The sequence below is a fragment of the Lactuca virosa genome, chromosome 7 (genome assembly GCF_052849685.1).
Source record: "Lactuca virosa cultivar CGN04683 chromosome 7, Lactuca_virosa_CGN04683_v6, whole genome shotgun sequence".
NCBI classification, from domain to species: Eukaryota; Viridiplantae; Streptophyta; class Magnoliopsida; order Asterales; family Asteraceae; genus Lactuca; species Lactuca virosa.
The window spans coordinates 11,767,225-11,792,491 of NC_136432.1; the positions used below are offsets into that span (position 1 = coordinate 11,767,225).

The window sequence follows — 25,267 nt, forward strand, 5'->3', positions numbered from 1 at the left end:
GTACATTTTCAATGTACTAGTTTACAAGATACAGTTTACAGTATTACATTACAGTTTATAATAACAGTTGATGAAACCAGACATACTCTCAGATACAAGTTTACAAAAGGATTACAAATATAGAACATTGGTTTACAAAAGGATTACAAATACAGAACATTGGTTTACAAATAGAGCAGTTTTATGAAAATAAAACTACTATTCATATACAACAGAAAATATAGGATTTTCTGGAACAGTTTACATATTCAAGAAACAGATAACAATCTTTCAAAACATAAATACTTATGCACTCACTCAACTTTATGTTGATACTCTCTTTTCAAATTACTTGTATTCTCAGGGAACCAGTAGACAGGTACACGCCGAGCTTTTGAGAAGATGGAGCTATTTATGTTTTGTCTTCTTCTTTTGTACAACTATTTAGTTTCAGTATAAAATGTTGAAACACATGTAAATACTTATACTTTTTAAATACAGTGGTTGTTTGTACTATGATTACTATAATGCATGTGTTGTGATACTACAAATGAAGTCCTCCACCCCCGGACGTTTCCGCCATCTGGTTTGGGGGTGTGACAAAAGATGATGAATTCTAGTGAAGGAGGAACTAGAGGCTCTTCAGGGAGATCATCAGGTTTTTGGGTTGGAGAACCTTCATCTATCAGAACTATTCTCGGAGCATGGATTGGTGGGAGCATGGATTGTGTAGCTCGAAAGGCATCAACCATTAGTTTCGTTTTGAGCCTCGCCATAATTCGCTTGAGCACTTCTGCCAAGGATGATGACCAATGGACAGCGGACCGTATCCTCTTTTCTTCTTCCGAGAGAACCTTCATTGGTTGTTCCCTAATAGCTTGAAGTCCTAAAACAACATTTTCAATTAGGTCTTCATGTTTTTCATCACATTTCTTAAGAAGTTCAATGATTTCAACCTCGAGCGTGTCATCATCAGTCGATTCATCTCGGAGCGAAAATTCCGAGACGGGCTTCCATTGGATTATTCTTTCTCTCTGACTAGCTCCTTCTCCCCCTCTTGTGTCAGAAGGCATGTTGGGTCAAAATTATGGTTTATACTTTGCTTTGATACCAATTGTAAGTCCCCAAACTGCTTGTGTATCAATCAGATCTGTTTGATGGTGCGGAATCCCAATCAAACGGATGATGTCAGATCAAATAGAAGAGAAGGAGAAGAAGAAGATGATGAATCTTGTATGTATTGATATGAATGAAGATCCGGATACAAGATTCAAACACACTAACACACACTCTCTTTTCTCTCTCTCTAGAACACCTTCAAATACACACACATAAGCTCCTCTAGACCGTACACTCTCTTCTGTTCATCAATCCCTCGGTTTGAGTTTTCTTCTCGATACTCCTGAGTTTTTCTTAAGCTGATTCACTTTAAAGACTAATTTTTGTTTTAGGATAGTTTAAATTTGTGCATTTACTTTCGTTTCTCTCCTATGCACAAATTTAGGGGGAGAAATAAAAACAAAAAAAAATAGAAATTATTAAAAAATCCAAAAACATTAGAAAATCAGAAAATCCAAAAATATGGTGTTAATGAAATGTGCTTGAGGTTGATGTTCAGGGAAGTGATATAATCATGTGATAACAGGCAATCTGAATCTGTGTAAGGGACTGAATCCGAATTGTCTAGGCTCTGTGTTCGATGCGCTGGTAGGCACGAAAGATTAAAATGGACTTGACTAGGCATTAATGAACTTAAGGAATCTAGAGACTTGAAAAATCTTGACCTAGATAGATCCATTTAGCCTGACAATACGACGCTCAGATAGGTTGAGCAGGGAGATATACATGATAATCCACCGGTCACACTAAAATAAGTTGTATCTAGAGTCATGGTTTAACTCTTTCTCGATGTACGGACTTTGTCCTTAATTCCGGTATTGATGGGGCGACTGGGGAATTCCGATAAAGTAGGTATGTAGGAAATTATTTTCTTGATTTCTTTCTGTTAGTCATATGTTGCCTCCTCTGCGTGATTGAAATACATCCGACCTGGACTGTAACATATGCAATTCTATTTCTCTGCATCTTCTATCTATGCAATTCTTTCTATCTGTTAGTCATATGATGTCTCCTTTGTGTGATTGAAATACATCCAACCTGGTACACAACATATACACCATTCTACTTCTCAATCCCTCTAAATCTGGTTAGTCATATGTTTCACCCTCTGCGAGATTGGAAGAGATCCGACCTGGGTGTATAGCATATGCATTCTAAATCCGACTTCTCTCATAATAATTGTCTGCTCACCTAAAGTAAAGAGTACTTTGGAAGTTCCTGATTATTGGGGTATGTCAGGAAGTGGGAAACATGTTCTAGTACATTTAAAATTGAACAATCACTAGGTTGTCTGTAGATCTCGCTGCTCAATTTAGGTGGACAACAATATTTTTGGTCGTCGTCAGCTGAATGATCCTTAAGGAATATTATCTAGGAACTTAGGATCACATTGTCTTGTCACTTATAGTATGTCCTAATTTTGTCACAATCTCTCGTGTTTAAGTGGACCACAATACCGGCGATTGACCATATCTATTCATGAAGGGAGAGGTATTGATAAACGGATAAAGGCTGTCTAAAAACTTTGATCCCAAATCACTCTTAAAGTTAGATATCATTTTATTTTTGTTAAATTTGTTCATAGTTTCTTCTAATTTAAATATTATGGGAGAATTAAAAATTTTAAAAACCAAACAAAAATAAAAAAAATGAAAAATATTTCTGTTTTATTTCTTTTTTAGAAAATATGAAAAACCCAAAAATATTGTGTGCTAAATTTTCTTTTAGTTTTGTTTTGTCTTGAAAAGTGAATTCAGGTGAAGATGAAACTCATGGAGTTTGTGTCGAAGATTTCTGAGCCAAGGCTTCATCTGTGATCATCGAAGAATTCTCATTCGAAGGAGCAAGAAATTAAGATTATTCTTTCGACATTCAATCTTTCAACCCCAGAAGCAAGGTGAAGCTGAAATTGAAGATTATGTGACGGATTGCATTGAAGCCTCCTCAATCAGTCTGCTGCTGACTTGAACCTGCTGAAGTGATCCAGAAGATTTGTTCTTTCTGATGTTCTCTCTGAAGATTCTCAAACTGAATGCGCTATCTTTCAAGAATCAGTACAAGAAGCCCCCTCACCCAATGTGTGTTCAATGTCAAATTCTGAAGAAAAGCCCAATTGCTCAAGACGAAGTCATTCATTGAAGATTCATCAAGTTCATCTTGAAGTTGTGAAGAATTTGAAGATTAATGCTGAAGCCAAGCTCTCGATGAAGATTGATAAGAAAAGCCAACTACTTTTTAGGGGGAGCTTGTTGGGTCAATTAAGAAAAGAAAGCTATAAACCAAGGGGGAGATTGTTGGGTCAAAATTATGGTTTATACTTTGCTTTTCTGAGCAATTGTATTTTTATGTAATATTTTATGAGTTTACGGTCAGGTTTACGGCCATGTGGGTGTTTACGGTCGTCAACAGGTTTACGGCCGTAAACCCTGTTTACGGCCCAATGGGTGTTTACGGTCGTAAACCCATTTACGGCCGTAAACCCATTTATGGCCCATATTCCCCAAGTATATATACCTGTTAGGTGGTTGAGGAGGGATTGATGAACATAAGAGAGTGTACGGTCTAGAGGAGCTTATGTGTGTGTATTTGAAGGTGTTCTAGAGAGAGAGAGAAAAGAGAGTGTGTGTTAGTGTGTGTGAATCTTGTATCCGGATCTTCATTCATATCAATACATACAAGATTCATCATCTTCTTCTTCTCCTTCTCTTCTATTTGATCTGACATGATCCGTTTGATTGGGATTCCGCACCATCAAACGGATCTGATTGATACACAAGTAGTTTGGGGACTTACAAGGCCCAGCATCCGATGCAAGTCTGGCATTAGCCTGAAGATCAGTTAAGCGTTCGAACACTTGCTGAAAGCTCATGTTTGTCTGTTTGGAGAGAGATTCGTAGGCTTCAGCGATAGGGGCTTGAGCTTTTAGATGGTCAAACAACAAACCCAAAATCAAGAGCATTTCGTCAAACTTGTTATTCAGAACATCAACAATATTCCAGCGTGATCGGAGTAACTTGATGAGGACTTGTTGCATAATCAAATTCAACTCGTCCTTCTTCCGAATCTCCTTCTCTAGCCTTTGGATTTGCTTTTCATGGCGAACATGAGTTTGTTTGATCAGTTCGTTGGTCGCACTGATCATGTCGTTATGAATCTTGAGCATAATAGTGGTGGTGGAGATATGATGATCAAGGCTGTCATTGTATTTCTGTTCAACTTCTTCCAGAGTATGCTTGAATCGAAGAGAAATGAGTTGGTCAAGTTGATTTGCTCGATCGAGTTTGGAGGGGCCAACGTCTTCAATATCAGAGAGAGATTTGAGAATGAGTTCAAGCTTGGAGTCGAGGCTGGTAACCTTGTGATCAATCTTGGAGTCAAGTTGAGCAACAGTTTTATCAAGTGAGTCAACCTTGGAAAAAACACTAGCAACGTTGTTTCAGAGTTCTAAGAAGGAAAAAAGATTTGCAATGTTTTCATCCGAAGATCTTGTGTCCGAGGTAGAACTCTCAGAGTGTTTATCATTATCATCACCAATACCATCATCTTATGGTTCCGAAGGAGTGGGATTATCAGATGGATTGGTTTCGGTTTCACTGCCTTGATTGCCTGGAGCGTTGGCATCAACATTTATTTCTTCTTCTTCTTTCGAGGAGGAGAAAAGGTCGAAATCATATGCTGGTTTGGAAGAGGAGGGCTTCTGTAATGACTTGAAAGTTGTAAGGATCGGAATAGCACCAACAGATGTGCTGTCTTCATCAAACACGACATCATCGGAATGTTCTTCATCGGAGGGAGGCTTGGGAATTTCTTCGCTTGTGAACATCGGAGGAGGATCATTCGAAACAATTTTTGGATCGGGACCATCTCCTGTTGCGGTTTGCTGAGCTTCTTCGGAAGAGTGAAACTCTTGATCGGTTTCTTCATCAGTTGGAAGAGTGAATGGACGATTGCTTTGAATAGATCTGTGACGCATTGAAATAAGCGTATACTCCACTTGAGTGTTCTTCATGTAACATGTTTATTCTCTCTATATATCCATTATCAGTTTACTCACATATTATGTTCATCATTGTTCATACAATTATCTTCTTGATATTATCTTTCCACACCAATCCAATTGATAAAAATGGGTTCCTACAGTACGCTCAGCGTACTCATAGAGTACGCCCAATGTACTCGGCTAGGGACCAAAATAAAAAGAATTTTACAAATAGGGTATAAAAGGAAGATACCCCTAAATTGCGAATGTTACATAAAATTAGGGTTTTGATTCGCCATGAGTACGCCCTGCATACTCAATAAGATCCCGCGTCCAAATTAATGAAGTACGCCCCACGTACTTCCCTAGTTACACCCCGTGTAACGGCTAAAATGCAATGCTTTAGCAATTAAACTTTAAAAGATTTTTACCTAGGAATCGGGTGTTACAACACTTGCCATGCTACTTTTTTTTTTATAAAAATAATTTATATTTAAAATAATCAATTTAACCAACTTAATTTAAGACTAAAATTTCATTAAACTTTGATGCAAATTACAACAAACACACCAAAAAAACTTAGAATTTAAAAATAAACACATGGAAATTAAAATTACCAAACCTAGATAGACCTAAAGGACATCTTCATCGGAAAATTGACCGTCCAAATCATCGACCGGTTCCGCGTTAAGATCGATGTGGTTGACGATCCAAATAATTTCCGTCAAGTCCCTACAAAGAACATGATGTGTCTCAACATCATGAACTATTTCCCTCCTCGCCATGTACTCCGCGCTTCCAACCTCAAAAGCTTGTGTCGGTGGAACGATCTCGTTTTCGTTATGCTCACATATTTCATTTCCTTCGTCTAAGAGAATCATATTATGCAATATGATACAAGTATACATCACCTCACTCATTTTCATTTCCTCCAAATAAGGCGCGAGATATTTAAGAATATGCCAACGTTTTTGTCAAACCACCAAAATGCTCGTTCAACATCCTTTCTCGCCTTCTCTTGAGCTCTCTTAAACTTCAACCTTCTGCGATCATTTGGACAAGACAATGACTTCACAAAACAAGCACGCTCCGGATAGATCCCATCCACAAGATAATACCCGTTCTTATACGTTGTTCCAAATACTTGAAAGGAAGAATCTGGTGCAGTCATGTTATACATGTCGTCAAATAACGGAGACATGTTAAGAACATTAATGTCATTAAGGGAACCATCAGACCAAAGAATGCATGCCATATCCACAAATCTTGTGAGGCCATCGCTTCAAGTATAATGGTTGGATAACCATGATATTCTCGGGTGTATTGACCTTTATGGGCGTTCATACAACAACCCAATTCTCAATGGAAGCAATCTAGGCTTCCCCACATTCAAGGGAAGCCGTGCATATTTGAATGATGAGCATACAACTGTTGGATGTCACTACAAATAGGTTTGCACAGATATCGTGGACCATATAATTTCATGACAAACTTACAAAATTTGTGAAGGTTTTTTCGTTTAGTATGTCCGGACATCTTAAGATTCTCATCTAGTCCATCGGGGCAAGTGGCATACGCTAATTGACGAAGTGTAGCGGTGCATTTTTGTATAGGAGTAAAACCAATTGTACCTCTAGCATCCCGACGTTGTTGAAAATATGGACACGCTGCCGTGACGTCGTTGACGATACACAAAAACAGAGCTTTATGCATACGGAACCGGCGACGAAAATAATATCCTTGAAACACGGCGTCTTCGGAAAAGTAATCATGCATGTGTCGTTCATTAGCTGCCCCACGATGTCTTTTTATGTATCTTCTCTTCCTTCGCCGTGCATTCTCCGTATTTTGTTGCTGTAGGTCTTCAATCTTTTGTTCCGCCTCCTGAATGACCTCTACGGTCGTTTCAAGCAACACATCAAACATGCCCGATGCAGATGATGAAGATGACATTTTGAGAGAGAATATTTGAGATGTAGAAGATGGTTTTGATGTGGTAAATGAATAAGTTAGGTTGTATTTAGAGGAGTTTTTTTTTTTTTTTTTTTTTTTTTTTTTTAATTTAATTTAATTTAATAAATAAAAAATAAAACATTAAATGGAAAAAGAGTCGTTGCCCTCCCATTGGTCATTTCCAAACGGTCAAACTCGGCATTTTCTCACCGAATTACCAACCCGAGCTCGGCATGACGAGGCCTCGGCCTGGTGTTCGCCGAGCTAGCCGAACCACATGCCGAAGCCACTCTGCGCCGTCGTCTGAAGATAATCCTATGAATAAAAATCATATGCTTTTCAAAATTAACTTTTTTTTGATGCAGCCTTTTACATTGCACCAAAAAGATTTGTGAAAAAAACTTTATTATTATCATGGTTCTAAAAAACGCGTCATGGCGCGCCTCAAGGCATGCCATGGCGCGAGGCGTGGTGTAGCCGTTACGAAAACATCTTTGAAAAACGCCTTGAAAAACGTCATGGCTCGCCAAAGCTTGTCATGACTTAACTTTTACCTTGCCGCCAAGCCACGTCTCACGTTATTTAGAACCTTGATTATTATTGATGTTTTTAGTAATCTTTTCGGTTGGTGGCATGGCCACAACTTTTTTTTTTTTAAAGAAAAATGGAAGTTTTTTCTAATAAAAAACCTATTATGGATGCTCTTGCGTTTCTATGTTTGTATTTTGATATTAAAGGGTGTTTGAGATTTCATTTAAAAACAACTTATTGATTTATTGATTTTATGAAAAGTCAACAAATAAAAGAAAATGTTTAGCAATATAAAATAGACTTTTTAAAATAACTTTTTATTAAGTTTTTAAAAATAAAATTTCAATAAGTTGAGATTTCTAAATTTTTGGAACTTATAATTTTTTGGGTTGTAAAAGATAATATTACTCTAAAACATCTTTTAAAACATGTAATATAAGCTAAGATAAATATTTTTTAAAAAACAATTTATTTATTGAATTTTTCATCACAAAAACTAATCCAAACATTATTTTAAAATTTATTCTCCTTCAATAAATTATTTTATCTAAAATTAACGTTTTAAAATGAAATGACAAACACACTCTTAGTTTTGGAGATTTTAATAATACTCTCGAATATCTGAGTTGTTTGTAGTTATTGTCGTTTGTGTTTAACATATAATTCCATATAAATGGTTATTGTCAACCAAAGGGCTTTAGCCCAGCGGTACCGGTGTTGCCCTTTCTCCTAGAGGTTAGGGGTTCACGTCTTATTGGAGACATAGGTGGTATGAGGAGTAGTTTAGGAGTAGTGTGGATTTGCTGTTCTAAAAAAAAAATGATGATTGTCCTTAACTTGTCTTTCGGTATATAAAAATTTAAAAAACAATCGATTTCCTACAATATATAATAAACGTGATTTACTAATATAAAAGAAAAGTAAAAATAAATAGGCCTTACATCTTTATCCTCATTTTTTAATTAAATTTAAAAAAAGGACTTTGTCAAACGACTGCGTAAACCCACCTTTCAACCTACGATTTCGAAAACCCAAAATCAGATCAGATTCTTCCATTTCTCCAAGCGGTTCTTTTCCGGCCGCTACGGTTTCATACTTTGCGAGAGGGTTTTGTAGATCAATCTTCCTATAATCATCATCAATATGGGGCAACAATCTTTGATCTATAGTTTTGTGTCCAGAGGGACCGTGATTCTTGCAGAGTACACAGAGTTCACCGGAAATTTCACCTCTATTGCTTCCCAATGCCTCCAGAAGCTTCCCGCAACTAACAATAAGTTCACATACAATTGCGATGGGCACACCTTCAATTACCTTGTTGAAGATGGCTTTAGTAAGCTCTCACGAACTTCTCTCTGTTAATTTTCCGTTACAGCTTCGATTTTAGATGTGATTCTAGGGTTTTCATTCATCCGCATCACATTTTATAAATGGAAAGCTTGTTCGTCGGTTCTAATTGTTATGGATGCATATTTCCGCTTCATCTGATTCGTGAATCGTGATGTGGTTTTGGTTGATAGTTCTATAATGGAGTATAATTTCTATAATTTACTGAACTTCCATTAATGAACTTTTTGTATTAATGGGTTTCTATGTGACAAACAGACTTGTAATGTATTGATCTATGTTTTATTACATTGCAAAACTGATTATTATTCGACTGCTTTTGAATCATGAAGCATACTGTGTTGTGGCTGCTGAATCTGCTGGCCGACAAGTGCCCATGGCTTTTCTTGAGCGAACCAAGGACGACTTTAACAAGAAATATGGTGGTGGCAAAGCTGCTACAGCTGTTGCCAATAGTCTTAACAAAGAATTCGGGTAACCCCACCCCACTCTTCATTTTAATCACAATATTTGTGTAAATCCTTGTAAACTAATTATATATTTATGACTGAGCTTACCATGAGCAGACCCAAACTGAAGGAGCAGATGCAGTATTGTGTAGATCATCCTGATGAAATCAGCAAGCTCTCAAAGGTCAAAGCCCAGGTTTCAGAAGTCAAAGGTGTGATGATGGAGAACATTGAAAAGGTAAAAAGATAAAATACTTTTTGGGCGTTTTATGTTTAGGTTAAATGATCAAATACATACTCCAAGTAATTTATAGGAATTTTGTTCTGATCTTGTAGTTTTTTTGCATATACAGGTTTTGGATCGAGGCGAGAAGATAGAGCTCCTTGTGGATAAAACAGAGAATCTTCGATCTCAGGTCAGGAAATTTGAGTTCTTAATTTACTTCTGCATGATTGTGCTATAAGAAATCTTGGATCAATCAATCTATGCTTCAATTAAGTTTTTCTTGATATTATATTATCATTATGTTTGAAAGCATCACATGATTTATGGTTGATTGCAGGCACAAGATTTTAGGACACAGGGTACACAGATAAGGAGGAAAATGTGGCTGCAAAATATGAAGATAAAACTAATAGTTCTTGGAATCATCATTGCCTTGATTCTGATTATAGTTCTCTCAGTTTGTGGTGGCTTCAGTTGTGGCAAGTGAAAGTGAAGTGAAGCTCATATATAATATGGTAAAACTTTGTTTAATTTGTTTTTGTATTTATTAAAAAGCCTATTATGTTGCAAGATTGCGTGTATATTTTTGTACTTTTAAGACCATTGAAACAACTTTATTGCTCTTTGGTCTTTTAACTTGTAGTAGAATAATGTTAACATGTTTGTAAGAGGATGAAGTTGTAGGAGTGCATAAGTTCATAGCATGGGTTCGTGCTTTTTTGAGGTCAGATGACACTCACAGAATGTTTTGGAAATAATTGGAATATCATCATCATCATCAAATCTACAATACCATAAGAATTTCATAATGGTGAGTAAATGTTGTGTGTATAGATGATTGTTTTCATAGATAACCTCTGACATGTGAAATAAGGATCATGACTAAGCAGATGTAAGTTGTAAATAAGGGTGAACATGGTCTTGGAATCAGACTGGATCAAATAATGAAATTGGGATGTGGTGCAAACTGAAAACCGAACTGAATACAAGTATATGATAACTGTTTGGTTTTGGTTTTTTGGTACCAAAACCGCATTAGGACCTAATGTGTTTGTTAGTCCAAATTCGAATGTATTAAAAAAGTGCAATAAAATATGGATTCATAAAATGGATTTGGGTTTAAAATGCAAATATGTATTCATAGTATTAAAAAAGTTTTGCACATTGGCACCTTTAGAGTCCCAGAGTCTTGGTCTGGTCTCACGGTTTATTTATTTTTATTTATTTGGTTTTGTTTCTGTATTTTTCAGTTGGTTTTGAGTTTTCCCGTTAACAAATATGTGATGAACACTAAAATGATATATTAAGATTTACTAAAAGTTATATATTAAAATTTAATAAAAGAAAAAAGGGAAGAAGTTGAGTAATGTGATTAAAAAAATTGCATAATTAACACAAAAATAATATATTTATAAACTTTGGCAAAAATGCAAGATTGGTCTGGTTAAAATCGAAACCAAAGTGGACCAAAATTGTATGGATCGAAATTGAACTGGGGAAAAACTAAAACTAAAAACCAAACCGAATGTATATCAATGCTATATTGGTTCGGTTATGATTGGTTTTTCTCTCTAGTTCGAGTTTTCAGGCCTGTATGTCTACACCTTGTAAAATCCTAAATTTCAAACCATTTTTTTTCTTTTGAAAACATAAATAACCATCCAAAACATTTTCATAAAAGATCAACTTAGTAAATTGTTTCAAAACATCATCAAACCATAATATCCAGATGTGTCAAAATATCATAACAATTGAAGTCTAAAATAAATCGGTGGCTATGCGTATGCCGTACAGTCAAGTTGGAGCTTTCTCATGATTAGAAGAACTACTTGAAAAACAGTAAATCAATAACTGTAAACATAAAGTTTAGTGTGTTCCTCCAAAATACTACATACTACAATACATATACAATGCATACAAACAAAGGCTCTCGACTCTAGTACCGATTCACCTGATCAATGGCGACTAACGACTCTAGTACATGTCTAGTCATCAAAGGTGACTAATAGATCTAGTGTATGTCTAGTCATCAACAAAAGTTAACGACTTTAGTGCACGTCTAACGACTCTAGTACACATGTAGTCATCAATGGCGACTTACGGCTCTAGTACACACGTCTAGTCATCAACGGTGACTAACAAATCTAGTGTATGTCTAATCATCAATGACGGTTAACGGTTTAGTGACTTCTTTCAAAATACTACATACCACAATACATATACAATACATACAAACAAAGACTCTCAACTCTAGTACCGATCCACCCGATCAGTGGCGACTAATGGCTCTAATACACGTCTAGTCATCAACGGTGACTAACAAATCTAGTGTGTCTAGTCATCAATGACGGTTAATGACTTTAGTGCACGTCTAACCATAGATACGAGTATTTTCCGGCTCTCGACTCTAGTGCCGATCCACCATCAACTCAACATAATATGTTGACATATCATACAATCAAGAAATCAAACAAGTAATAGACAAAAGACTATACTAGCCTACTTGCCTAATCAACATACTACAATACATCTACATCCTATCATACAAAAGTTATATATATATATATATATATATATATATATATATATATATATATATATTTTGTAACATACAGTATAGTGAGATAACTCATTTGAAATGAAAGTTGGAGAATCACAGCTACACACATGTCCTTGCAAGAAATAGTCTCATGAACCACCTAGACAACAATCAGAGGTCACACCTCAGTCTATAACTCATTCCTCATAGTTTGACCAAAAGTCAAACTAATAAAAAAGTGAACGATTAAAGTCAAAGACCATCTAGTCATGTCGTGACTATAGATAGATGCGTCGTCTCGCGACAAAATAATTGGGGAAACTCCATAGGTGCATTGTGGTTACCCAAATAGGTGTGATGCGCCTTTCTGAACACAACCCTTAACAAGTAAGATCATAAACCCTAACTTCCAAAATTCATCCTAAAGACCAAATCTTATGCATGGCTTTGAGGGAAGTGCATGCATGATTTTATTTTTTAATCTATATAGAAGTGTCTACAAGCATGAACTAATCAAATGAGGTTATGTAGTTCTTCCAAACTTCAAGAAAGACCGTATTGTGGGACCAAAGTGACCACACTGACACCCATAATCTAGATTTAAGAGAAAGAATCATAAAAATTGAATCTGTATACCTTTCCAAGGTCTAGAAGATGATAAGAGAACAAAACTTAGTTGGATCCTTCTTCACAGTGCACCAAGTTGTTAGTTCATTCTTCAAGAATCACCAAAACACCACCTTTCTCTTCAAGCAACACCCTAAGGCTCAAAAATCTCATAAAACCACTCAAAGGAGGGATAAGGTTTGCTCTGGAAGGTTGGAGGCTGGTATTTCAAATAAAACCAATAAAGAGGACGAGCAACACCTTCACTTGGGCGCGTCGCGCCCCACGTGACATGTAACGTCCCAAAAATACTAGATGAAAATTTGTTTTTAATTCAACTAAAATATTGATTCATTACTTTCAAAATAGTGATAACATCAAAAGTATTTCCAATAACATCAGAGTGGCATCAAAATCGTAACTATGAAATCTCCTATAGATGCGATGCAATCATGCCATACTTTTCCCCTTAAGGTCTAGATGGATAAAGTTTCCAACTTTATCTACTAATACCACCCAAAAAGTCAAAATCTATAATCCTAAGCTCTTAATGGGTGTACCAATTTCATGGACAACACACAAAGTCATGTAAGGCCACTTTCTTGAAGGTTTGTATCGATCAGATACACTTCAAATATAATAAACAAAAACAAACTAACTAATCAAATTAAGAACAAAAAAGTAAAGAACACAAAGTATTCACGAAATTGTCTTTCACCAAGGAAGGGTTTGTTTTCACCAAGGAAACAGGTTGTCACAAAGACGGTCACCGAGACATGCATTAGGGTTTCACCCTAATATTGTATATATACTAATCTATACTAGTATATCCCTCGACTGAAGGGATTTTATCTAATCTATACTAAGAACTGATCCTTATCACAAGTTTATCGGATCTGCTATCTATTGTATACATATCCGTGTAATTACCTAATATGCAAATATTACATTATATTATATAATTGTACGCTGAAGCTGATCTTCATGCTGACGTTGATAATTTCTTGAGATGCTGGTGCTGATGTTGGCACTGATGCTGGCGGTCAGCGTATAGAGTGTTTGACTCATCAGATCATAAGGTGTGACCTTACAATCTCCCCTTAGCTGATGATGTCAAAACTAATCTTCAAAATTCTTCAGATCGTGCTCCCCCTGAGAGTAAGATTGAAACTTTAAGTTCTTCAGCTTTAACGAATGCTCCCTCCTGAGAAAGTGTATTACTACATATTTTTAATTATCAACAGTAGAGTATTTATGAGTTTCAGCGGATTAGTAGATGACGAGCTGATAGAAAGTTGATATTAGCTATCAGCTTGGCTCCCCCTTAGATTTTGCTTCTCTTCAGATCAATAACACTTAGTAGTTTGAAAGTTTCTCCCCCCTTTTTGACATCAGCAGCAAATATAAAACTTGGAGGAAGCGATCAGTGTATCAGTTGCAGCTTGTAACCCAGTAAGTTTGTGATGTCTCCTGATAATATAGGTGTGAACCACCATTCACTAACATAGTATTGCGAGATTTCATCAACGTGTGGTTTCATATGCTAACTTATTAATCACTTTTATTAGAATAAAAATGGCAAGAGTGGTATGATGCATGTGATAAGATGTGGTGTTTTAGCTTAACCATCGACATAGATTTTTCAAGTTCTCATCGGTGTATAGTACATTACACTGAATCATAAAGCTTTAAAGAATAATTTAAGGAAAGAATAGATTGTTTCAGTCATTCTAAGGTGGAATCAACGTGAATCATAAACAGTGTTAACTCATTAACAAAAAGTGGTTTAACTTCCATATCATAGAGTTAGTTGCAGTCTAGAATCATAGATCTTCCGTCAATTCGTAGTGGTACCACGTCATTCCTCAGACAAGGAGGTCAGGAACATGAATAACCCTTTTTCATTTAAGGACCAGACAAGTAAATCTTACGCTGATGACTATGCAATCAACATAAGCCACTGGGTTATGCTTGATGTTTCAATAGAACATGATGTTGGATAAGGTGTCTAAGTCCATAACTATAATTGGTATGTACTTGACCCGAAAATAGCATGATCCATTTGGGTTGCATTTCACCGGAACAATTTGGGTGGATGGAATTTTGAGAAGAGGTTATTTATGATTTATTAATATATTTTAAGTTCTAATATATTAATGTGAAATCATATTATTTAATTAGTATTGGTCAGAAATTAATTTGGAATTAATTTAGTGATCAAAATAGACTAATTAAATATACGGGGACTGATTTGGCAAATGAATGATTCTTATAGTGTGGGCCAATGATTATTTAGGATGGGCTATAAGTCCATGGATAGTCTATGGAGATTAAACCATGGAGCCTAAGTAATATGAAAGGTCATCTCCATTAGGGTTTACATGGATGTAACCCTAGACTTTACCACACTATAAAAGAAGCCCCTTAACAACTAAAATCGGCACTAGTTTTTCTAGGAGATCATAAGAGCTGATTTTTGTGCAAGTCACTCTCTCTCAAGTCCTCCATTGTTGGTGGTGTTTTGTGAAGCATTTGAGGCATCACACTTGGGGTGCTAGGCTCTTAAAGGTCCAAGTTAACAAGCTACAAGAAGAGGTAAGTCATCTAACTAGTTTTTGTTATTCAAGTACCCATGCTTTGTATGCTAGTTAGGATAACGCTTTGGAAAATCAATTTGCATGTATAATTAGAGAAAACATAGATCCAAAGCATTTAGGGTTGCATGTGCACTATTAGGTTGTTAGAGTGCTCAAAACCCTTCAGTGGTATCAGAGCCTAATATTGTTTTCTGTTATACTTGATGCTTACTGGTTTTCAAAGTTGAAAAAATCGATTTTCTGGCTTCTGAGTGGTGAACTCGCTGAGTCCACTGGCTGACTCGACGAGTCCACTCAGTAACAGACCAACTCGTTGAGTCCTGGTCATGTACTCGCCGAGTTGGTGCTCATGTGTGCAGAATTTCAAGTTTTTGGCCAGAATTGGATTAGGATCATTACCCCAAACTGTTTTTTGAACCATGAAATCTGTTTTTTGATATGGTAATGATCATGCTTATCCAATTAAAAGATAATTGTCATAATTTCAAGATTTTTATTAGTTTATATGATTAGGCTAATTTCTTGAAGATTGTTGATATGAATTATCTTGTTCTTATGAGTTTAACTAGATCATGGATGAATTATTTGATTATTGTGTTAATTAAAATAATGATCTAAATGCCTTTAATGGACTCCATAACTTGTCCTCAAGTTATAGAAAATGAAAAGTATTTTCTTTAAAAAGTCATTAAACTCATAAGTTATGGAAATGAAAAGTTTTGAAGAGTTTCAAACCCTAGAATTTTAAAAGTTTAAAATTCAACCCTTATACTATTATAATATTAAAAGTTTAATTATTATATATATATGTATAAGACAAGTCAAGCTTACCGTTAGTAGGCCTCATTCACAAAGCCGGTCTATAAGGGGGGGGGGGGTATAAGGTTACTGCCTATAAAATGGTGGTTTAATGGGTGTCCACTTTCACCCACCGCTTCCTTGACTGGTGGAGGGTCGTTAGCCGAACGGGTAGGATAGGAAATTAATTCTCGTTAAAAGTATAATGAATATTATAAAGTAACTAAATGTTTTATTAAATTCACAATCTTAGTTACTTTAGGAAAAATGTGAAATTGATGCTAATCCATGAAATTGCACTTTTCACCTTGCCAAGTCGTTAATGGAGCGTGTGTGGTTAACCGACACATTAACTTGGTCTAGTAAGGGTGGAAAAGGGTAGCTTGATGTTTGTCATAGATCAATGGAGCGTGTGTGGTTAACCGACACATTGATTAGGTGATAAATAACATCGAGTGTACCAAGCACATTTGCATGGTTATTTACACCTTGTTTGTGATCCTCGGTATCCCAGTCAAAAACTTGAAGGGCATAATCGAGATTTAAGCATGCCATTGAAAAGTTCAATGAATCTCAAAGGAATCTAGGAATTTTAATCCAATTAAAACTTAATAATCAATTTCGTTTTTCATGGTGGAAATTGGTAAATCGTCATTTACCTACCTTCAAATATTTTGCATTTGGATTACGGCATCACTCTTCCAATTTGTAAAATATTGTGTTGGGTCGTAGCCTTAATATTTTATTTTGGGAGTTATATTAAGGACTCTTATCTAATCTAAACTTTGTCTTTCTTTTTCAGATGTCTTCCAACACTGCTTCTGGCTCAAACCCAACTGGCTCCTTCTCTCTCATGAACTTGTGTGGGAGATTCATCTTTGATGGTACCAACTTCAATGAATAGATTAGGAACATCAGGATGGTCACTCGTTATGAGGACAAGGAATATGTCCTCCATAAGGAGCTTAAGGAAATTGATGAGTCGTCTGCTACTCCTGAGGAGATCGCTGAGTTTAGGACTCATGAGAAGGATTCCACCAAGGTGTCTTGTATCATGTTGGCCACCATGACAGCTGAACTCCAAAAGTCCTATGAGGACTTCTACCCTTCTGAGATGCACCAAGATCTGATGGAAAGATACCATCAGAGTGCTCGTCAAGAGAGGTATGAAATCATCGCCTTCATGATAACAACAAAGATGAAGGATGGTGAACCCATCACGACCCACTTGCAGAAAATGCAAAGTTTTGTGGACCGCTTGCTGAAGTTGAATGTGAACTTCGATGAGGAGTTGGCCATAAATATCATTCTACACTCCTTACCTCCATGTTATGATCAGTTCCGTATGACCTATCATATGAAAAAGGAGGAGGTCACTCTTAGCAAGCTTCAAGGCCTTTTGAGGACTGCTGAAAGTAGTCTCAAAGGTAAATCTGTTTCTACTCCTACAACTACTGCCCCTGTCTTGGCAATTGGACATGGGAAAGGGAAGAAGAGGAAGGCTCCCTCTAAGAGCCGCAAGGGAAAGTCTATTGATGGATCCTCTTTAAGTGGGACCAAGGCTGGTTCTGCTGTTCCCTCTACCATTCCTAAGGAAGTAGAGTATTTCTATTGTCATGAGAAAGGGCACTGGAAGAGAAGCTGCCCCAAATACTTGTAGGATGTCAAAGATGGGAAGGTTAAGGCCACCCATGCAGGTATTTATACTATTCTATCTAATTACTCATCACATTCTTGTTGTTGGGTCCTTGATACAAGTTGTGGATTTCACATTTGTTCTGATTTGCAGGGACTAAGAAGAAGTAAGGATGTGGAGCTCGGGAAGATGAACTTGATTTTGGGGAATAGGAAGGTTTCACCTGTCACCAAGATTGGATTTTATTATTTATTGCTTAGTAGTGGGTTAGAATTCGATTTGAATAATTATTGCTACTCATCTGAAATGGTGAGAAATATTATTTCCTTTCATGGTATGTATAAAAAAGGTTTTAGTTTTTCATTTGATAATGAAATTGGTGTTATTAATGCTTTTTATAATGGTGTTTTTTATTTTAAAGCATTGCCTTGTAATGGTGTATATGAAACTGTGATGGTTGTAGACAACTTAGGAAATAATGTGTTACACATTGATTCTTCCAATGATTTGGATAAGGCATGCTTGTGGCATTGTCGTCTTGGACATGTCAGAAAGAAGCGCATAGGCCAACTCGAAAAGACTAAAGTTTTGGAGTCATTCGACTTAAGTTCGGATGACACTTGCGAATCTTGTTTGCTTGGAAAGATGACCAAGTCACCCTTCACTGGTACTTGTGAAAGGGGTGAAGGTTTGTTGGATCTCATACACACCGATGTGTGTGGACCTTTCAGAACTGCCACAAGGGATGCTAACCGCTTCTATGTGACTTTTATTGATGATTACATCAGATATGGCTATATCTACTTAATCAAACATAAGTCAGAAACCTTTGAGAGATTCCAAGAGTTTAAACAAGAAGTGGAGAATCAGCTGGGCAGGAAGATAAAGATGCTCTGATCCGATCGGGGTGGTGAGTATCTTAGTATCGAGTTCCAAGACTACCTCAAGGAATGTGGAATTGTTTCACAATTGATGCCACCTAGGACATCACAGCTTAATGGTGTGGCTGAGAGGCGCAATCGAACCTTGTTGGACATGGTTCGTTCCATGATGAGTCGAGCTTTATTACCTATCTCATTCTGGGGGTATTCCTTAGAGACTGCCGCCCATATCCTTAATCTAGTCCCAACTAAGAAGGTTGCCAAAACAACTCACGAGATGTGGACATGGAAGGTTCCCTCGTTAGCACACATCAAGGTTTGGGGTTGCGAGGCTTTCGTGAGACGCGAGACTCACGACAAGCTCGAACCTCGTAGTGAGTAGTGTATTTTCATCGGCTACCCACAGAAATCCTTTGGATATCTCTTCTACAGACCGAGTGACAATGTTGTCTTCATTGCGAGGAGAGGAGCCTTTCGCGAGAGAGAACTCATAGGCCAAGGAGACAGTGGGAGGCAAATCGACCTTGAAGAGCTTCAAGAGTCAAGCGGTGAAGGAACCTCAAACACTAGCAATCAACCTGAGGAGAAAACTTTCCTTAATGGAAAGTTGGCTGAGGATGTTTACATGAGTCAGCCAGAGGGTTTTGTCAATGCAAAGTATTCTAATAGAGTGTGCAAGCTTGAGAAATCCATTTATGGATTGAAACAATCATCTCGCAGATGGAATCTTTGTTTCGATGAGAAAGTCAAAGAGTTTGGTTTTTCGAGATGCGAGGATGAGTCCTGTGTATGTCAAGGATAGTGGGAGTACAGTTAGCTTCCTGGTGTTGTATGTGGATGACATACTTCTCATAGGAAATGACATCCCAACCTTGCAGGAGGTTAAGTCCTGGCTTGGGAAGTGTTTCGCTATGAAGGACCTCGGAGAAGCTGCCTATATTCTGGGGATAAGGATATTGGGAGACAGGAGTAAAAGACTAATTGTACTTAGTCAAAGTACCTACTTGGATAAGGTGTTGAAAAGATTCAACATGATGGATTCCAAGAAAGGTGACTTACCCATCCAAGGCAATACCAAACTGAGTAAAACTTAGAGTCCAAGTACAGAGGCTGAGATAGCTGAGATGAGTCGAGTACCATATGCTTCTGCAGTTGGTTCGATCATGTATGCTATGACTTGTACTCACCCTGATGTGGCCTTTTCTTTGAGCATGGTCAGCAGATATCAAGGGAATCCTGGTAAGGCTCAGTGGACTGCAGTAAAGAACATTCTCAAGTACCTGCGGAGGACTAAGGACTGGGTCCTTACCCTCGGTGGGAGTGATGACTTGAGAGTAACGGGGTATAGTGATGCCAGCTTTCATACCGACATAGATAATTTCCGCTCTTAGTCAGGCTGGGTATTTACCCTGAATGGAGGAACAATAACTAGGAAAAGTTCCAAGCAGGAAATTTGTAGCTGATTTAATGTGTGAATCAGAGTACATAGCAGCAAGTGAAGCAGCGAAGGAGTCAATAAGGTTGAAGAACTTCATCACAGACCTTGGAGTTGTACCAGCTATAAAGGAGCCTATGGAGATATTCTGTGACAGCGAGAGTGCGGTTGCCTTAGCCAAGGAACCACGGGATCATGGCAGATCCAGGCACATCGACAGAAAATATCACTTCATAAGACATCGAATAAAAGAAGGACTCCTCGTAGAAAAGAGGGTATCATCAGAGGAGAACCCAACAGATCCCCTCACGAAGGGACTGAGTAGGGTTAAGCACTTACAACATGCAAGGCGCATCAGGCTGAAGGACGATATTAGTTTTAATGATAACATAGCTGTTTAGAAACTTGTAATAGTTGAAATGTAATTGACATTTGATGATTAAATAAAAGGCGTTTTTTTATTTATAAGTAATGTTACTATCTTGTGTCAATCATTTACTATTGTTTCATTTTGCATGTTTTGACTTCCAGAATAATTATATTATTCAAACTGTCCACAGTCTATCATACTTTGGAAGTAGGTATTGAGGAAAGACTGTCATGAATTTGGCTTGTAGATTTTCTGAAGTGTATTAGACATAACAAAGTTTACTACAACATTCATGAGTGCTCATAAGTTCTGAGTATTGGATTAAACCCAAACTCACTTGAATCACTTCATGGAATTTATCTCGAGTGATCGTGAGACGATAATATCATATAAGTCTTCAAACCAAGATATATGAGTTGTTGACTATGAGTTGGCTGTACATTGATAGTGCGAAACCGCATTAGTAACTTGATGTTATAAAACACACTATTGTGTATGATTTAACAAGTAGTTAGTACAAGCATATATTGTCGAAGTTTATCTGTTCCCTTTAGTCCTTGGAGGATTAAAAGCGATATCTTGGGCCCCTCGATGATTTTGTTTTGACTTATGTGTCGGGCCCGGTCAGAACTCAATTCATGTGTTCGATTAAGTTCTATGTCAAACAAATTGGAAATCAAGAAACAAACTGCTGGACAATAAGTATGACATTGTTCCATGTATTTGTCCGACTGATATCTTGAAGAACAGAGGATTATATGATCCCTTATCTAAATGGCATGTCAGAGTTTGACAAAGGCTTTTAAGAGCTACGATTGCTAGTCGGTTCCTGAAGTCGTACTTGCAGCTATAGATATTAGACTTATCCAAGTGGGATACTGTTGGATAAGGTGTCTAAGTCCATAACTATAATTGGTATGTACTTGACCCGAAAATATCATGGTCCATTTGGGTTGCATTTCACCGGAACAATTTGACAGGATGGAATTTTGAGAAGAGGTTATTTATGATTTATTAATATATTTTAAGTTCTAATATATTAATGTGAAATCATATTATTTAATTAGTATTGGTCAGGAATTAATTTGGAATTAATTCAGTGATCAAAAGAGACTAATTAAATATATGGGGACTGATTTGGCAAATCAATGATTCTTATAGTGCGGGCCAATGGTTATTTAGGATGGGCTATAAGTCCATGGATAGTCCATGGAGGTTAACCCATGGAGCCTAAGTAATATGAAAGGTCATGTCCATTAGGGTTTACATGGATGTAACCCTAGACTTTACCACACTATAAAGAAGCCCCTTAGCTCCTAAAATCGACACTAGTTGTTCTAGGAGATCATAAGAGCCGATTTTTGTGCAAGTCACTCTCTCTCAAGTCCTCCATTGTTGGTGGTGTTTTGTGAAGCATTTGAGGCATCATACTTGGGGTGCTAGGCTCTTAAAGGTCCAAGTTAACAAGCTACAATAAGAGGTAAGTCATCTAACTAGTTTTTGTTATTCAAGTACCCATGCTTTGTATGCTAGTTAGGATAATGCTTTGGAAAATCAAATTGCATGTATAATTAGAGAAAACATAGATCCAAAGAATTTAGGGTTGCATGTGCACCATAAGGTTGTTAGAGTGCTCAAAACCCTTAACATGAGACTTAACGCATACGACAAGCATGCTTCCAGGGACAAGAGTCAGGTAAGATAGTTAACTAAGAATAAACACCCAATCCTTTCTATAAATTTTTATTTGGAGTTGGCGATCTCACTTATAAAGTTTAGACGATGTTAGACAATCAACGTGAAAGGGGTGATTCAATGTTATCTCAGCAGATAGTCTTGCTAATGAGATACTTAGAGAGATTTAAGCACCTACAACATCATGCTTCTAGGGACAATGAATTGTCAATAGTTACATACTTGGCTCATAAACTGCCACCGTCAGATCCTTTAAAATGGTACAATACAAAATAATAAATAATATAAGAATACAAACAAAAGAGTTAGCCAAACAAGGAAATATTCTAAAAGCGATATTTATGTAGCCTTTTCAGAGACTCTTTATGTATCCTTTTCACAGGAATCAAAAAGGCAGAAAGTATTTTGAGTAGAATCACAAAAGAAGAATATTTTCAAATAAATATTCATTAATCAATTTCCTTTCTTTGAGATATCTGATCTTCAAATCTGGCTATAAAAGTGAACACAATCAAGAACAAACACAGTAATACACAACTCACTACAAACCAAGAATGATGAAATCATTTATCATTGAGATGTTGCTTAAGAATTCCAGGCTTCATGTTCATCAAGAGAAAAAGAGGAGCAGGAACTAATCTTTGTAACCAACGTGTTAACTGGCTCAAATATGTGAAACCATCGTGTTGACATGATCAACACGATAGCATTCGAGGTTTTATTGTATTATGAGTCAATAGATGAAAGTAAGACTCATTGTATTGATGGTTTCTCCTTACATCCATAACAATGAGTTGAGGAGAGAAAGAGTATTGTAAACAAGAATATAAATTGATGCCAATATTCTTCTCAACAACAAGAGCATTCAAAACATTATGAATGACTCTAGCTCTTTCTAATTCTGAAAGGAAGAAGTGCAAATAAATCTTAGATAGACCTGAAAGACAGATAATTGAGAGAAAAGAGAATACTTGTAAACATTAGAAGCAAAGCTTAAGTAAAATATATAAAGTTCTAAAAGCATAATAAAAGTAGTACTTGTTTTTATGTTTTTGTGGTTTGAGAAAGCAAGTAAAAACAATTTATTTCAAACAAGTTAGAAAACGATTTAGTCATTAAAAGCATGCCAAGATCTACAATCAATTTGTTTAGAGTATTCTTGTCCAACGCCTTAGTGAAAATGTCAGCCAATTGATCAGTGGATGGGATGTAGAACAACTCTACTTTTCCTTTTCGAACAATTTCCCTGATGAAGTGAGGATGGATATCGATGTGCTTGGTTTTGGAATGTTGCACTGGATTCTATATTATCTGAATGACACTAGTGTTGTCACATCAGATAGGAGTCTTTGAGAAGTTTATACCATAATCTAAAAGTTGATTTTGAATCCATAGAATCTGAGCACAACACCTTCCAGCAACTACATATTTAGCTTCAGCGGTAGAGCAAACTACTGATGTCTGCTTCTTTGCTTGACCAACTTACCAATCTATCTCCAAGCATTTGAGCCCCTCCTAAAGTACTTTTATGATCAATACCACATATACCTTGATCAGAGTCAGTGTATCCCACTAGCTTGAACTCAGAATCACGAGGATATCATAACCCAAGATTGGGTGTATGCTGTAAGTAACGAAAAATCCTTTTTACAACGAGAAGATGAGATTCCTTAGGACTGTATTGATAACGGGCACACAATATGGTTGCAAACATAATGTCAAGACGACTGGCAGTAAGATAGAGTAGTGAACCTATCATTCCTCGATACAGGGTTGCATTTGAATCAACGCCAATAGACGTTGATGAGGACATTTGAGTCTTTTTCGGCTTGCAATCAGAAAAACCAAACTTCTTCTGCATGCGTGCAATGTATTTAGCTTGACAAACAAAAATTCCATCAGTTATTTGTCTAACGTGCAAACCTAAAAAGAAAGTTAGTTCACCCATCATGCTCATCTCTAACTTTTTATCCATGATCTCAGCAAATTCTGAACTTAGTTTCTCATAAGTGGATCCGAAATGATATCGTCAACATATACTTGAGAAAGAATGATGTGAGATCCTGAATGCTTGATGAACAAAGTGTTTTCAAGCTTTCATCGTTTGCATCCAATTGAAAGAAGATAGCTCGCTAATGTGTCATACCATGCTCTAGGTGCCTGCTTTAAACCATAGACTGCTTTTATCAAGACGATATACATGATTTGGAAACTCTTCACTTTCAAACCCTGGAGGTTGCTTTAGAAAGACTTCTTCTTGAAGAACTCCATGTAATAAAGAAATCTTAATGTCTATTTGATATACTTTAAAGTTCTTGAATGAAGCAAAAGCAAGAAACAGACGAATTGCTTCAAGTCTAGTAACAAGAGTCAATGTTTCATCATAATCTAACCCTTCCAGTTGACAAAAACCTTGAGCCATAAGTCTTGATTTGTTTCTTATGACAATCCTATCTTCATCCATCTTGTTTACGAACACCCAGCGAGTGCCAATGATAGTTTATCCTTGAGGCCTGGGAACAAGAGTCCACACACCGTGGCGTTCAAATTCATTCATCTAATCCTACATAGCCTTAATCCAGTTAGCTTCTTTTAGAGCGTCAACAACATTCTTTGGTTAAATCATCGATAAAAAATTCACAAACATGCAGAAGTTGTTGCTGAATCTGCTATGAGTGCGAATCCTAGAATTTACCTCTCCAATGATTTGAGATTTAGGATGATCTCGAAGAATTATGGGATTAGAACATTTATTCGTGTTATTTGGAACAAAATCTTCTTGATTAGATGTTTCAGCTTCTTCATTGATGATAGGCTGATATTCAGAGATAGGTTGTGAGCTGATAATTTCATCAACTTTAGGAAAAATAAGCTTAGTGTCATTTGGCAAAAGTTCAGGAACAGGGTCTGAAGGACTGTAAGTAAGTTCATTCAGAATTGATGAAGGATGATAAATCTGATCATGAATGAATGAATCTTCATCGAAAGTGACATGAATAGTTTCCTCCACAGTTTGCCTTAAAATATTGAATACCCTGAAGGCCTTGGATACACTAGAATAACCTAAAAATACTCCTTCATCAACTTTAGCTTCAAACTTTGAATGCTGATCTCTTTGATTCAAGAT

The 25,267-nt window shown here is 36.7% G+C and overlaps 2 protein-coding genes across 2 annotated transcripts; one reads left to right on the forward strand and one right to left on the reverse strand.

Annotated features, from left to right (window-relative positions):
• Nucleotides 1-6,466: 6,466 nt before the first annotated feature.
• On the reverse strand, nt 6,467-7,030 carry LOC145126402 (uncharacterized). Its single transcript, XM_079061776.1, has one exon. The coding sequence runs from the start codon at nt 7,028-7,030 to the stop codon at nt 6,467-6,469; it is 564 nt and encodes a 187-aa protein (XP_078917902.1).
• A 1,532-nt stretch (nt 7,031-8,562) lies between these two features.
• LOC145124530 (vesicle-associated membrane protein 722) lies at nt 8,563-10,277 on the forward strand. The gene is made up of 5 exons (XM_079059919.1): nt 8,563-8,894; nt 9,241-9,382; nt 9,475-9,595; nt 9,711-9,773; nt 9,921-10,277. Exons 1-5 carry the CDS (start codon nt 8,705-8,707, stop codon nt 10,068-10,070), a joined length of 666 nt encoding a protein of 221 aa, XP_078916045.1. The 5' UTR covers nt 8,563-8,704; the 3' UTR covers nt 10,071-10,277.
• Nucleotides 10,278-25,267: the final 14,990 nt, after the last annotated feature.

Bases quoted from the DNA above. Each gene is read 5' to 3' on its own strand.
- LOC145126402 (XM_079061776.1), bottom strand. From the start codon at position 7,030: ATGTCATCTTCATCATCTGCATCGGGCATGTTTGATGTGTTGCTTGAA.
- LOC145124530 (XM_079059919.1), top strand. From the start codon at position 8,705: ATGGGGCAACAATCTTTGATCTATAGTTTTGTGTCCAGAGGGACCGTG. The intron at 8,895-9,240 runs GTAAGCTCTCAC...TGAATCATGAAG, and splicing joins CCTTGTTGAAGATGGCTTTA to CATACTGTGTTGTGGCTGCT. The intron at 9,774-9,920 runs GTCAGGAAATTT...GGTTGATTGCAG, and splicing joins CAGAGAATCTTCGATCTCAG to GCACAAGATTTTAGGACACA.